The sequence below is a fragment of the Nicotiana attenuata genome, chromosome 8 (assembly GCF_001879085.1).
Source record: "Nicotiana attenuata strain UT chromosome 8, NIATTr2, whole genome shotgun sequence".
Taxonomy (NCBI): Eukaryota; Viridiplantae; Streptophyta; class Magnoliopsida; order Solanales; family Solanaceae; genus Nicotiana; species Nicotiana attenuata.
In genome coordinates, this window is record NC_031996.1 from 29059233 (window position 1) to 29075973 (window position 16741).

The 16741-nt window shown below is 38.5% G+C and overlaps 1 protein-coding gene and 1 long non-coding RNA gene across 2 annotated transcripts; one reads left to right on the forward strand and one right to left on the reverse strand.

Annotated features, from left to right (window-relative positions):
* Positions 10486-10731, reverse strand: LOC109231830. The gene is made up of 2 exons (XR_002068845.1): positions 10657-10731; positions 10486-10569 (listed from the first exon to the last, which is right to left on the reverse strand). It is a non-coding gene; the product is annotated as an uncharacterized LOC109231830 (long non-coding RNA).
* On the forward strand, positions 14956-15944 carry LOC109231610. Its single transcript, XM_019397259.1, has 2 exons — positions 14956-15138; positions 15231-15944. Exons 1-2 carry the CDS (start codon positions 14956-14958, stop codon positions 15942-15944), a joined length of 897 nt encoding a protein of 298 aa, XP_019252804.1.

The window sequence follows — 16741 nt, forward strand, 5'->3', positions numbered from 1 at the left end:
TTTTCAAATAACTAACTATTTATAGTAAAAATATTTAAGTGACATATTTTTAAGACTACCTCAACCACATCTTGAAATTTTCTAGGCCGGTGGGATACATACTAAGGTATAATTTCCAAAAAATAGTGACACACAGGATAGTAATACTATCAATAACGACCCAGTAAAGTCCCATTAAGTGGGGTTTGGGGAGGGTAGAGTGTACCTTACCCCTATCCCGATAGGACAGAGAGGCTGTTTCCGATAGATCCTCGGCTCAGGCACACAAGATAGTAATAACTAATAAGTACTCAAATTAAAACTGAAGGACCAGAGATATTAAGCATGTGGGGTAGAAGTGTACCATTGAGTTATTGACAAATATTTGTAATTATTTAATTCGAGCTAAGCAATTAAAAAATTGAAAGAAGTTTGAAGAAAAACGTGCATAAATATAAAAGCAGCCACAATTTAAGCAGCCAGGGGCGGCTCTCTGCAATTTTTGGCATGTTAGGTCCTTGTAAACAAAAGAAAAAGAATTTAAAGATTCTTTTTTTCTTTTTGCACTTTAACTTTAAATATAAATGTTAAGTTTCTGATAATTACTTTTCACATAGTTAATTACTGGGCAAGAGTGACCACAAATAATTGGAAATCACTTTATGGTTAAAACAGTAAAATATCAGCTCTTTTACTCACTTTGAATCAAATATCAAGATGTTCCAAAAACTTAAAGGAATAAACAAACTAATGTGTTCATACGAAACAAATCGATATCATACTGTAAAAGGCTGCATGCCGTACCACACAATAAAGTTGTGATTATCTTGTTAACTTCCGTGCTATAAATTTTTTTTTTTCGCTCGGTATTTGATATTATATCAAAATATCAATTATTTACATTCGTGTCGCGTAAGGTCTATTGGGAAAATGCACCTTTATTTTTTCCATCATTTTATACTAGAGGCGGAGCCACAATGTTGGCTACCGGTTCGGTCGAATAACCCAGTAGCTTTGGTAAAGATCATGTATTTGCGTCAAAAATTTTATTAGATATATACAAATTATTAATTTAGTACCCAATAACTTAAAAAAATTAGGATTCCCAATCCATAAACTTGAAATGCAGGCCCCGCCTCTATTTGATACCTTGATAATTTGATCATATAGCAGAAATACAATAACGAGATAACACACATCAAAGGAAGAAAATTCTTAATTCTTATATCTTTTTGTAAGAAACTCTATAAGTTATGTGTTCAAGCCGCAGAAGCAAGCATTAATATTTGGATTAGGGTATGATGTATGTCTACATCATATCTTTTTAGGTGCAGTTTTTTTCCGAACTCTGTGTGAATACGGGATGCTTTGTGTACGAACTACCTTTTTTATTTATTTAAGAAATCCTTAGTTAAAATAAGCTGCAAAACTCAAAAAAAAAAAAAAAAAAAAGGTATTCCCAATCATCCGTACTGTAGTTATGAGCTCATATCTTGGACGAGTGTCAATTTCCTTTTTGGTGCATCCTTACCTGACGAAGAGGAAACCAAAAGAAAAGAAACAAGACTGAGAAAAGTACAAAGGAACAAAATATATACAAGGAAAGAGACAAAAAACTGTCCTGCCCCTAAATTTGATACAGACGCTTGCTTCTTTTTATTCAAAGAAAAAAAAAACATAATAAGTTAATTTTTTGTTTTTGACACACCCTTGATAAAATACTAATTCCTAAAAAATAAATAAGAATTTTGGAAATTATCTTTAATTAAAATTTACATATTATTAACTTGACAGATTGGGATATGTAAATAAGAGCAAATTTTTAAAAACTAAAGTTAATTCATTTTGATTATGTAAAAAAGACACTTATTTTGAACCAAAATAAAAAGATCAAAAGGTCACTTATTATGAATTGGAGGGAGTATAATGTAATAATACTAGGTGAAGTACATGCTACTCTCCAAATAATGACACACAAAGGTCGACTTATCTTTGTTGGTTGTGGGTGTGATTGGTACAAAAGAATATTTCCAAAATATATTCTCCATGATCAAATTCTTCAAATAAAAATGTTTCTATCAAAAGTGAAGTAGATACTACAAATTTTTATGTAAATATCCTACGATTTACTAATATTATTAATAATCTATAATGTTTATTTTTCCAAAAAATAATTTTCACATTGGAAAATATCATTTCTTAAAAATATTTTTCATAAAACAATGACTTCAGTTATACCATACCTAATATGCAAAAAATCAATTTCCTCAAATAATAAAAAAATCACCTAAAATGAAAATTCATAAAATTAGTATATTAAAAAAAAATCATTCACCCAATGTTTTAAAAGGCAGGCGAGACGTTTTACCTCTGACGAGGCGAGGCGTAAGCCCTGAAACATGGGGCGTAAGTCACACTGATCTTTAAATTTTACTAATTTCAAGAAATTTAAGATAGTATAAAATAAAAAGTAATTATAAAAATTACGTTAAAATCACAAAATTATACAAATAATCTATTTAAAAATATTTATAAATTATAATTCAACTATGAATAATACGAAAAGTATGACATATATCATAATATGCAAATTAGCTGCAACGTCGTCACAGGTCAAACATTAAAAGTAATCTATTCGATACGAAATCTTATATGTATCTCTTAAGGAGTAATGAATCTTGAAAGAATTTCGATATTATAATTTGATATTTTTCTTAAAATACTGCTTTTATTTAATATGCTTTGTATTTGAAAGAGTATTTATATAAAAATATAATTCACAATTTAAATGTGATTCTCAAGCATCGTTCATTTTAAGTTTCAACAAGTTCATAAAGTGACACATAATTCACCATACAATACCATGATAACTAATTATTTGTAAATAGTTACTAATACTGAGCTATTAAATTGATAAGTATTGTATCTCATAAACATAAAAAAAAATATTTAGAAAAATAATTATTAAAAAAAATATGGACTAGTATATAGTAAAGACATAAAAAAAGTAAATAAATAAATACTTTTTAAATGAAAGATTTATTTAAAATTAACTATCATAGCAGTCTTAGTGGATAACGTGCAATAATTCTCACTTTAATTATAACATAAAATACTCTCAACTTAATGATTTAAAATTAGAAAAAAAAAAAAAGTAATTTTGAATAGTCAACGATTTATAAGAAAATTTGAGGATTTACAAGGTTAGTTACATACAATTGCATAAAGTTCTATTAGGCGAGCCTAGTAAGCTGGACGTTGGGCGTGTCCGGGGCGTAAGCCCCAATGGTCGAGGCGTAAGTCTCACTGAACTAAGTCCCACACATAAGCTCAGAGGCGTTTTACGAGTGCTCCGCTCCGGGACGAGTCTCAATTCTGCCTTTTAAAACAGAACATTCACATTTCAAACAGTAAACAAAACTATTCTTCTTTTGGAAAGGGAGTACAATAATCACATGAGCTTAATAATTACACATCCCAAATCAAATGGAGTCTTGACCGAATCTCCATATAGGCCTCGGCAGGTGATCTCTATCGTACTATCCACTCTAGTTTTTACACGTGGACATATCACTACTGCAGTCTACATGTATGAATAATTCTGTACACTCAAAGGCGGAGCTAGCTTTATAGCTGCGGGTTCAGCTGAACCCAGTTACTTTTGCTTAAACAGTATATTTATATTAAGAAATTTATTAAATATGTATAAATATTTAATTACCAACCCAGTAGCTAAGACGATCTATAGGTTTCGAGATAAATTTAGAACCCATAAACTTTAAATCTTGGCTCCGTCTCTGTGTACCCTAGTACATATTCACATTTTCACTTGCAAAAGAAAAAAGAGACTCGTCATTCACATGCAAATGTTAAAATGGCTTGTGCAGAATTCACATTTATATTACACTTATTGTTTCTTGATCAAAGTGCCATTTGAGCAAACCCTCTGCCATCCTTATCCTCTGCAATGCCAGAATAACTGACTCACTTTTCTTTCCTCAAGGAATAGTTAGCTATGAAAAAATACATGTATTACAAGTACCTTTGTTGACACATGAGATCTGTTCAACTTTATGCTTTTCAGATTTTTCTGCCAATATCTGTTTTTTTAATATCCGAGAAATCACTAAGGGTCAGTTGTGCATAGTTAGTGGATAGTGGCCCGCCCCTGAAACCTTCTCCATTTAAATATCAGGTTTTTATCTATCGTACGGTTCGGATTCACTACATGCGCACAATTCACATATCATGCGCTGCGCTCTTACTTCTTGACCAAAGCCCCGAGGGCCATTTATCTAACAAAATTTAAAAGGGCCATAAGTCATCCCAGACTGATCTTCGAGCCTGATGATGCAATGTTGGGTTTTTGCTCTTTGTAATAACAACTGTTGGGTATAAATCCCCCACAGTAATAATATTCACGGTAATAAAATCGGAATAATAATATAGCAGTGAGATACGGTAATCAACAAGAATAAAAGAGTGACAATGACACTAAGATTTTTACGTGGAAAACCCTTCTGAATAAGGGAAAAAACCACGACCCCGAGAGGAGCAACTGATATCACTATAGTAAGGAATTTTACACTTTGTATGCCCGAGTAAAATACTACAAAGACCACTACAACACTCAAAAGAAATAACCCTCTTTTGATATTCCACCTCACTACAATATCGCTCACACTCTCTATTTTCTTCACAGACTATCTTCTTATACCCTGTCTGTGATGCCTCACTCTTTCTTTCTCTCTTTGTTGGTGTGTTTAAAAGAAGTGAAAGAGCTCTCCTTTTATAAGAGAAAATACGTAGCCTCCAAGAATGCTACAGGAGGAGCTTCAATTCTCCTCCATTCATTTCTAAACTTGGGGCCAAAGTAATCATAGGCACATGCCTATTACCAAATGGGATGGACCCCACAATCTCCCCCTCCAGTCCCATTCACCTGAAGGAAGTAACACTGGACTTCTAACTTGAGTGCATGCCGACAAGTTCTTTGCACAACTCAAACTTGTCTCTTGGTACCACCTTGGTCAACATATCTGGAGGATTCTCACTTGTGGAGATCTTCAGGACTTGCAGAGATTCACTCTCTACCTTTTCTCGGATCCAATGATATCTTACATCGATATGTTTGGTCCTTGCATGGTACATGGAGTTCTTGCTCAAGTCTATTGCACTTTGACTGTCACAATAGACAATATACTCCTTCTGCTGCAAGCCAAGCTCTTGAAGGAACCGTTTCAGCCATATCATCTCCTTGCCAGCTTCTGTAGCGGCAATGTACTCCGCTTCAGTTCTAGAGAGTGCGACACACTTCTGCAACCTCGACTGCCATGATATAGCTCCCCCTGAAAATGTAAACAAATATCCAGTAGTGGATTTTTTGTTATCATTGTCACCTGCCATATCTGCATCTGTATAGCCTTTCAAGACTGGATCAGATCCTCCAAAGCATAAACAATCTCCTGCGGTACCTCTCAGGTACCTGAGTATCCACTTGACAGCTTCCCAGTGTTCTTTTCCAGGATTTTCAAGAAACCCGCTGACAACACCAACTGTATGAGCAATATCAGGTCTAGTGCATACCATAGCATATATCAAACTTCCGACGGCAGAAGAATAAGGAACTCTGGTCATGCTTTCCTTTTCCTCCATTGTTGTAGGACACATCTTCTTGCTCAACTTCAGATGACTAGCAAGAGGTGTGCTGACTGGCTTAGCATTCTTCATGTTGAAGTGTTCCAGTACACGTTCAATGTACTTCTCCTGTGACAGCCACAACTTTCTGCTTGTTCGCTCTCGAACAATCTTTATTCCCAGAATTTGTTGTGCTGGGCCTAAGTCCTTCATGTCAAAGGACTTAGATAAGTCTCCCTTCAACTTTGCAATCAGCTCTTTATCTTGTCCTACAATCAACATGTCATCCACATACAACAATAATATAATAAAGTTGTTATCAGAAAATCTTTTGAAGTATACACATGGATCAGAATATGTCTTTATGTAAGTTTGACTTTCATGAATGAGTCAAACTTCTTGTACCACTGCCTTGGTGCCTGCTTCAACCCATAAAGACTCTTATTCAGTTTGCACACCATGTGTTTCCTTTCAGCTACGTCAAATCCTTCTGGCTGCTCCATATAGATCTCTTCTTCCAAATCTCCATGAAGAAATGCAGTTTTCACATCCAACTGCTCCACTTCAAGATCTAGGCTAGCTGCTAAGCTCAAGATTGTACGAATAGAAGTCATTTTGACAACAGGTGAGAAAATTTCATCAAAATCAATACCTTTCTTCTGTTCGAAGCCTTTAACCACCAATCGAGCTTTGTATCTAACTAGCTTGCCATTTCCATCTTTCTCGAGTTTAAAGACTCATTTACATTTGAGTGATCTGTTACCCTTTGGAAGTTCAACCAGCTTGTACGTGCCATTTTTCTGTAGAGATTCCATCTCTTCTTGCATAGCTTTCATCCACTGGTTCTTTTCTGGATGGGACAACACCTCCTTAAGACTTTCTAGCTCCCCCTCATCACTGATGAGGACATACTCCGTGGAAGGGTACCTGCATGACTCTACCCTTGGCCTCTCTGATCTCCTCAGAGGTTGAGGTTGTTCTTCTTCCTGAGCGGGATACTCCACTTGCTAGACATCATCATCAAGTTGCTCCCCCTGCTCAGTAACCTACCAGGTTGCTCTTCCTGCTCGGAAACCTCGTCGGTCGTACTTTTTGCACTTGTGGGATTGTTAGAAGAATAAGGAATGTAATAAGGTTAGGGATTATGCCATTCTTTGTCTTCTCTGATTAATCATCTACAACTCTAACTTCACTTTCTCGGAAGATTACATCTCTGCTTCTAATGACCTTCTTCTTTACAGGATCCCACAATCTGTACCCGAACTCTTCATCTCCGTATCCGATGAATATACAGGGAACGGATCTATGATCCAGCTTTGTTCTCTGCTCCTTTGGTACATGTGCAAAAGCTCTGCAACCGAACACCTTTAGATGTGAGTAGGATACCTCCTTGTTAGTCTAAACTTTCTCTGGGATGTCAAACTCCAATGGAACTGATGGACTCCTATTGATCAGGTAACAAGCTGTCTGAACTGCTTCACCCCAGAATGACTTAGGCAGTTTAGCCATTCTGAGCATGCTTCTCACCTTCTCAACAATGGTGCAGTTCATCCTCTCGGCGACACCATTGTGCTGTGGGGTTCTAGGAACTGTCTTTTCATGTCTGATCTCATGGCTTGAACAGTACTCTTCAAATTCCCTTGAAGTGTACTCACCTCCATTGTCACTTCGGAGACGCTTTAGCTTTCGACCCGTCTCCCTTTCCACCAGAGCATGAAACTTCTGGAAAACTTGAAACACCTGATCTTTGGTTTTCAAGATATAAACCCACAATTTACGTGAAGCATCATCAATAAAAGTAACAAAATATTTGTTACCGCCCATCGATTCAATTTCCATTGGACCACAAACATCAGAATATACTAAATCAAGCATATTCAATTTTCTTTCAGACGATGTCTGAAATGAGACTCTATGCTGCTTACCAAATAAACAGTAGTCACAAGGTTTTACTGTTGTACCTTTGGCAAAAGAGATGAGTGATTTCCTGGCAAGAATCTGCAATCCCTTCTCGCTCATATAACCAATTCTTTTGTGCCACAAATCTGCAGAAATCTCATCTTGTGCCTCGTTCAATTCATCTCGACATATTTCTGCATTTGTCTTGTACAACGTGCCACGAGCAACTCCCTTTGCAATCACCAATGATCCCTTGGCGAGTCTCCACTTTTGATTTGCAAAATAGTTTTCGTACCCATCTCGGTCCAAAGCAATTCCCGAGATCAAGTTCATCCGCAAATCAGGTACATGGCGCACGTCCTTTAGAACCAATGTGCATCCGACATTTATCTTGATACAAATATCACCAATCGCCGCAATCTTTGAGTAACTTGTGTTACCCATTCTCACAGTGCCGAAATCACCTGCTACATATCTGCAAAAAAGATCTCTTACCGGTGTGGCATGGTAAGATGCCGTTGTGTCAACCACCCATTCCAACTCTGGACCTGCCAAGTGCATGCATTCCTCTTCGTCATTTATGAAGAGAACAACATTATCATTATTTTGCACCATGGCGGTTGTGTTGTCGTCATTCTTCTGGCCACTGCTTTCAGCTTTGCCCTTCCTTAGATTTGGGCAGTCTCTTTTGAAGTGACCTGGTTGATCGCAATTGTAGCAATTTCTGGCTTTTGACTTGGATCGGTTCCTGGACTTCCCGCGAGCTCCATATTTACCATAATTACTTGAAATCCTTTGATAACTCCTGCCTCTACCTTCTGTGATGAGAGTCTGTCCTTGATTTTCAGGCTTCTTTCTCATCTTCTCATTGAGTAGAAGAGCCGATGTGACGTCTTTCAACTCAATGGTAGTCTTTTCGTGCAGGATGGTTGTTGCCAAATTATCGTACGAAGATGGCAACGAGTTCAACAACAAGATGGCTTTATCTTCTTCCTCGATTTTCACTCCGAGGTTGGCAAGCTGTGTGATTAGTCCGTTAAACACATTTAAATGTGACAAAAAATTCGTACCTTTACCCATGTGTAGGGCGTATAACTGCTTCTTTAGGTACAATTTATTTGTCCGCGTTTTGGACATGTATAGGCTTTCCAACCTTGTCCAAATACCACATGTGGTGTCTTCATCAATGATGTTATTTACCACATCATCTGATAAGTGCAACCTGATTGCACTAGCAGCCTTTTCATCCAAGTCAGCCCAATCCTCAGCTTTCATGGCATCAGGCTTTTTGGCATCAGCATCTAGTACCTTGTGTAATCCCTGTTGAATGAGCAGATCCCTCATCCTTCTTTGCCATGTTGAGAAACCACTATCTCCGTTGAATTTTGCTACCTCGTACTTTACTCCGGACATTTTATTTTTCACCGAGTATAGTACTACTGATAGTGAATAGTATTTCTGTGAACGAGCAAAACCTGTGCTCTGATACCAGTTGTTGGGAATAAATCCCCCACAGTAATAATATTTACGGTAATAAAAGCAGAATAATAATATAGCAGTGAGATACGGTAATCAACAAGAATAAAAGAGTGACAATGACACCAAGATTTTTACGTGGAAAACCTTTCTGAATAAGGGAAAAAACCACGACCCCGAGAGGAGCAACTGATATCACTATAGTATGGAATTTTACACTTTGTAAGCCCGAGTAAAATACTACGAAAACCACTACAACACTCAAAAGAAATAACCCTCTTTTGATATTCCACCTCACTACAATATCGCTCACACTCTCTATTTTCTTCACAGACTATCTTCTTATACCCTGTCTGTGATGCCTCACTCTTTCTTTCTCTCTTTGTTGGTGTGTTTAAAAGAAGTGAAAGAGCTCTCCTTTTATAGGAGAAAATACGTAGCCTCCAAGAATGCTACAGGAGGAGCTTCAGTTCTCCTCCATTCATTTCCAAATTTGGGGCCAAAGTAATCATAGGCACATGCCTATTACCAAATGGGATGGACCCCACAACAACCGGGTCAAAAAACCCTTCAGTTGCTTCTCGATCCATTGATCGACAAATGTCCATCTCAACCCGCTTGCCCCTTCTTAGAGGATTGTATATGATTCTTCCCCAACCATTACCAAGATAGCATGGGCTGTTTCTTCGCCTTCTTCCTCCCAATCATCATTTTTAGTAATGGCGTCTGTTTCTGTAACATCGGAATCATAGGAGATTGGATCTTCATCTTGAATATCCTCATCTTCTGAGATGAACTGGTCCTCTGACATAAAAGGAGAAGTGTCATTATTTTGTAATGTGTTAACAGCAGGTTCTAGATAAATATAAAAGTTTTTAGATGGCAAAGCAATTCTAAGATTAAATACTGATAAGCAAATACCATAGTCAATCTCTAAATCCTCTGGATTTCTTCTGGCATGCTGCTCTTTCAATGTCTCAAACTTCATGCCATCCAGCGGCCAAGGCTCTCTATTTGAAACAAACAATAAGTTCGATTAAAGGTTAGCTTAAGGCAGTGAAACAAAAATAATGAAATTTCACAATTCCGATGATATAACAAGCTAAAAACAATTTAACTATTGGCATGCTGTATTCTTAATGATGAACTTGCCTTCGTTGTCCTCGTCTAAAAGCGATAAAGCAAAACTTTTCATCTTCAAAGCCACGTAGAGGCTCACCTTTCGACCGCTAACAGACCATGAAAGAAACGGAATCAGAAGCAAGATTAATACCCATGTATTGGAAAAAAAATGCAAGCTTACACAGGAAAAGGAGAAGAAAAGAAATGACGATATTGACCAGTAAGAAAAAATACTTAGCCGGGAACTTAAGAGTGGAATATATCTGACCCTATGGGATATTACTAGATTCTAGGGAGTAAGAAGAGACTTCATCAAATTCAGAGTGCACATTTTGTAGGGAAAAGGACTATGAGGCAAACCTTGTACACACGTTGTGATGTTGTCCTCTGCAAGCGTTGAACAAAATGACAATATTTTCCAGTGTTATCCATAGGACAACGTCCATCATGCGGACACTGCAAACAAAAGAATAAATACATTGAGATCAAAAAGTAGTAGTGCAAAATCTATTTAGACAGTTTTACAAGAAACTTTACACTTACCGGAGCAACTATATATGCCCCATTCTTTAGCGTCGTCAATGCTTTACATTCTTTGCCAGATGCATCTTCTAGTTTGCAGCTTCTCTAGAAATTACAATTTTAAAACGAAGGGAAAAATATCATTTAGAATAAACATCCTAACTTAGAATAAACTAGCGCTTCCCCTCCATCCAAGCAAAACCAAAAAAGTGAATTTTACCCTTTTCTCCATCCATAAAATGTGAGATCGCATCTGAGATATAATATTAGATCCTTGTGGTGTTCCTGGTTCAACCAAGACCTGCTCAACAGTATATTGTTAGAGGGGAAATAGCTTTTATTCTTACACAGGAAGATTTTTGATACGGAGATAAGAAAGATATTTTAGTAGAACAACAGCCGTGTAAATGAGATCCCCTGTATCTTCTTCTAATACAGAGAGAGAGAGAGACAGGAAGAAAACAATTATCATTTTATTCCAAGATCATGATCATGTTGTCAGTTTCAGATAATACTTGAACTGGCGAATCTAGAACTAACTTCATCAATAAAATGTGAAAACTTTGAAGAAGAGCATATAATATAGTACTTGAAGATCTAAAGCACTTTTCTAAACCATCAAAAACTTCAGATGACACAAATATAATGAATCAACTAACCATTGAAGCTTAATGAAAATGACTGCCTACCCAGATCGAGCCCTCAACGACTCCATCAGTGTCTACCCCAAAGAAAGCGAGCAGACCTCCACCCCTCCAAAACATCCACCAAGGAGTTGCCAAAGCCCTAGACTTGCTGAGAAACAAGGAATCAGCGGAGGAGGGGGAGCAGATGTACCAAACGCCAAGAACACAGTCGATTGTCCTGGATTCGGTGAGATCAATAGAGTTCAGTTTACAAGTGAGCGAGATTGTGGTGGTTCTATGCCCCAAAGCAATGACCAAGTGCGGGCTAGGCCTAGTTTCAACTCAAACCATGGGCCAAATCAAGCCCTTGATCAATCTTACACCAATACTGAGTCTGAAGAGGAAAACCCCATCAGCGACCACCATGCCGAGCTCCCAAGAGGGAGCCCACCCGTCCCCCACGTTTCCAATGATGAATTACATCATATGGAATGTTAGGGGTGGGAATAGTGCAGAGTTCAAAAGGCACTGCACTGAAATGGTTAACTTACACAAACCCTCCATGCTGGTGCTCCTTGAAACAAAGATGGTAGATCACCAGTCACTGGCCAGTGCCCTCAACTTTGATATGATCATTCAATCACCGGCGGTAGGTCTTGCTGGTGGCATAGTTTTTATGTAGAAAGAAGACCAAGTCGCAGTGGAAGAAGTGGCCACCACACCTCAAGGTATTCATGCAATGGTTCAGGTAAGACCAAACCATACCCCTTGGCTCTTTTCTGCAATCTATGCTAGCCCTTTGCTTGTAGATAGGAATATGTTGTGGGAACAACTAGCAACTCTCTCCAGAACTGTAAATAATAACTGGTTTGTAGGGGGTGACTTCAATGAAGTCTTAAAGGCTAGAGATAAATTTGGGGGGAATCCTATTAATCTCAGCCGCAGTAACAACTTCTGGAAATGTATCAACACATGCCAGTTAATTGACCTAGGGTATAAAGGCAGTAAATACACATGGACAAATAAAAGGTACATGAATAGGAATGCCCTAATCCTAGAAAGAATTGATAGGTGTTTTGCCAACGAGGTTTGGATTTCTCAGTATCCTGAGGCAACTGTGCAACACCTGACTAGGACCCACTCAGACCATTGTCCTTTAAAAATCCAAATGGAAGGCCCACAAATACCCCAAAATAAAAAACCCTTCAGGTTTGAAACAATGTGGGCTAGCCACCCCTCCTTCCCCAATGTAATAAGCCAAGCTTTTGATGGTCAAGCTCCTCTAATCCAGTCCACTGTCAGGTTCCAAGAGCTGGCATCCATTTGGAACCATCAAGTCTTTGGAAACATTTTCCATAAGAAAAAAAGACTTGTAGCCAGAATTCATGGCATCCAGAATTCCCCTAGCTACCAATTCAGTAGCTTTCTTCTACAGCTTGAGAATGACCTCAATGAGGAGCTAAACAGCATACTCAAAAATGAGGAAGACTTCTGGAAGCTGAAGTCTAGGATTAACTGGCTCAATGAGGGAGATGCCAACACTAGGTTCTTCCACAGCTCCACCCTGAATAGAAGGAGGAGAAACAGAATTCTTTCCTTAAAAGATGATTATGGCAACTGGACTCACAACCATTCTGAAATCCAACAGGCCATTGTCACCTTCTTCAAGGACCTGTACACAACCTCACAAGTTGAGAACACATGGGAGACTACCCCTCAATCCACAATGGAACCAATTCTCCAACAGAGCCACAAGGCCTTCATGGATAGACAGCTGCATATGAGTGAAATCAAATCAGCTGTGTTCTCCCACAAGCCCTTCAAAGCCCCTGGGCCAGATGGGCTCCACCCCTTCTTCCACCGAAAGTACTGGGATATTGTAGGGGACTCTGTCATAGAATTCTGCAAAAAGTGCTTCAGCACTTGCACAATGGCTGAAGAAATGAACAAAACCCTTCTGTGTCTTATTCCAAAATGCCCCCAGGCAACCATGCTAAGAAACTTCAGACCTATTGGCCTTTGCAACACAATCTACAAAACTGTGACAAAGATTATTGTTAATAGGATCAAACCAATCCTGAACCTCATCATAGGACCAAGTCAGGCTAGCTTTCTAAGTAACAGAAGAGCTTGTGATAATACCATCATAGTTCAGGAATACATGAACCACTTTAGGAAAATTAAAGGTCAAAGTGCCAACATGATTTTAAAAATTGACCTTGAAAAGCCTTTTGATAGACTAGAGTGGTCCTTCACTAGAGATACCCTACATGCTTTCAATTTCCCTGTAGGGCTGTCCAAGCTAATAATGTCCTGCATCAGTACTTCCTCTATCCAAATCCTGGTCAATGGAGGAAAAACTGAAGAATTAACCCCTTCAAGAGGCATCAGGCAAGGTGACCCTATGTCCCCATACCTGTTCATCCTTTGTATGGAAAGGCTATCTAGAGCCATTGACAAGGCAGTCAGCCAAAACTTGTGGCACCCCATCAGCATAAGCAGAGCTGGCCCTAAGATCTCTCACCTTTTCTTTGCAGATTATCTCACTCTCTTTGCTAGAGGGAACATCAGGAACTGCAACACAATCCTAACCATTTTACAGGATTTCAATAGCAAGTCAGGCCAAAAAATCAATCTGGCTAAGTCTAAGGTCATATTTTCCTCAAACACCCCACAAGACATTGCCCAGCAGCTGTCTAATACACTGTCTATCAACCACTCCTCATCCTTTGGAAAATACCTAGGCTTCCCAATCCTAAATAAAAGGAAAACTGCCTTTGATTTCCAGTTCATCATTGATAACATGCATAACAAGTTAGCAGGCTGGAAAACCAAACTACTCAACATGGCCAGTAGAACTGTTCTGATAAAAGCCACTCTAAGTAGCATCCCAAGTCATGTCATGCAGTTTATAGCTATCCCCACTAAGATAACCAACCAGATTGATAGGATTCAGAGGAACTTCCTCTGGGAAACCACTCAAGAAAAAAAGAAAATGCACATGATTAAGTGGGAGGTAGTGACTAAAACCAAGGCTCAGGGGGGCTAGGGATCCAAAAAGCTAGTTTAAAAAACAAAGCTGCATTAGCTAGTCTGGCATGGAGAGCCTACACTAATACAAACAGCCTCTGGGCTAGAGCCCTTATCCACAAGAACTGTAACTTGCATAGGCCTGCCAATGCTGGGAGGCACCATGTCAGTAACAAGTCACCCACTTGGAGGGGCATGCTAAGTGGTTGGGAAACTTGCAGCAAGGCCAGTAGATGGATTGTGAATAAGGGCAATAGGGTGAGCTTCTTCAATGATCCATGGATCCCCAACCAACCTGCTATTAGACATCTAATTGAGGGACCCCTAACAAATAGGGACCTTCTGGCCAAGGTGAACTCAATCCATAATGGAGGAGCTTGGGACACAAGCTCCCTCTCCTTTGATCTCCCACCCCACATCCTTAACATCATCACTTCAGTGTTTATCCCTAGTGTTACAACTAAGGAAGATACACTAATCTGGGCTCTAACTCCAAATGGGAAGTTCTCTCAAAACTCAGCCTACTCATTCAGTCACAACAGTGCTCAACTGAGCCCTCCAGGGGATTTTGGGAAACTTCAAGTGGCTGTGGAAGCTACAAGTCCCTAACAAGATAAAGTTCTTCATCTGGTCCCTAACCCACAGGAGACTCCCTACCAGAACTATGCTCAGCTCTATGGGAATCAATTGTCCAACTCTATGCCAGTACTGTAATGCTGGGCAAGAGGATATTGATCACATCTTCTTCGTCTGCCCAAATGCTGCCCAATTTTGGAATGCCATCAGGTCCAAATCTACATCCCCTCCTCCTACAAACCCACTAAACAGCACCCACCTCTGGCAGACAGTATGGCCAGCCACCAAAGGAGGAAATTTTAATGAACACCTGCACTGGGCAGTTCTCATTCCCTTCTGCCTCTGGCACATTTGGCTAACAAGGACAACAATGTGTTCAACAATAAAAGAGAGCTTATCAATGCTAAGAACACTATTGCCAAAGCCACTGAATTCCAACTGCTCAAAGGGAGCAGCAACAATACATGTACACACCAAATGATGCTCAAATGGGAACCCCCACCCAGGGGTTGCTTCAAACTAAATACAGATGGTGCAGTCAAAGGCAAAGTTGGAATAGGTGGAATAGGTGGAATAGGGGGGATCTTTAGAAACCACAATGGTGACTGGATACTGGGTTACATGGAAAACATCCCTTATACATCCATTCTAGAAGCTGAATTTCGAGCACTCATAAAAGGACTCCAGCTCGCAGAGCAAAACAACCTTCTACCACTACATATAGACACAGATTCTGTAGAAATAATTGGCATGTTAACAGAAGGTAATTTGATATTTGACCCTCTAATTTGTGAATGCAGGTTGTTGATTCAAAGGATGGGCAGGGTGGTGGTAAGACACGCGTTCAGGGAGCAAAATAGAGTTGCTGATGCACTGGCAAAGGAAGCAGTAAAAAAAACATTTTGGAACAGATCTGTAGTTTTGGCAGTTCCTCCGGTGTTTGTCAATGATATAGTGTGGGTAGACACCCTAGGAACTGAATTGCCTAGATTATTTTTGGGTTGTAATATTGTTGATACTATACTGCACAATATTGCCGAACTAGGTACCCAACGGTACCACGTAGCTCTAGTGTAACAACAATATCTTAGCTTGTAATATATTCCATTTCGACTAAAAAAAAATCCAAATTACTTGTGGATTCAAATTTAATAAAATTTTAAATGTCTACAGACATGACCTAAGATAGAAGAGTGTGGAGGTCGATGATTAGGGTAAAAGGCTAGTAGGTATTTGAGAGTTCCCTGTTCTCTACTAGTAGTATTAGTAGCGCTCTTATTTTTTCGTATTCTTTGACCTCTAGTAGTTGCCTATTGCTTCGTTCACTACATGTATCTTATTTTCCTCATTGTTACTATTTGATGTTACTTTTTCTTTTTTTGATTTCTCGTTTTTTCGCCTTTTTCCTTATCGTCTTTTGTCGTCCTCTTCTTTCGTTCTTCTTCTTCTTGTTCCCTTTTCTCCCTTTTTATTTTTACTTGAGCCGAGGGTCTATCGGAAATAACATCTCTACCTCTCGAGGTGGAATAAGATCTGCATACACACTATTCTTCCAGACCTCACATGTAGGACTATATTGGGTATGTTGTTGTTTGTATGATTGATCAATTTGGGCATAGCTTAAGTTAGCCCTAAAAGTATTTTCCCAATTTGGGCAATCTACATTTGACTATTTGAGCCATAAGAAAACTTATCGAAGATTAAATACTTTTTTTTTCTTCTTTCAATTAGGTAAAATTAAACATAGTAATTATAAATAAAAGAAATTTTTTGTTAGGTTAATTTGGTAATTATACTAGTCATAGAAAAACAAACAAATAATAAATGAAAATAACGATTTGAGATATGATTAATTGTTTAGTTCAAATCTCCAC

Excerpts from the sequence above, each read along its gene's own strand:
- LOC109231610 (XM_019397259.1), top strand. The coding sequence starts at position 14,956 with ATGCTCAGCTCTATGGGAATCAATTGTCCAACTCTATGCCAGTACTGT. Across the intron at positions 15,139-15,230 it reads GCACCCACCTCTGGCAGACA|GACAACAATGTGTTCAACAA; the intron begins GTATGGCCAGCC and ends TTGGCTAACAAG.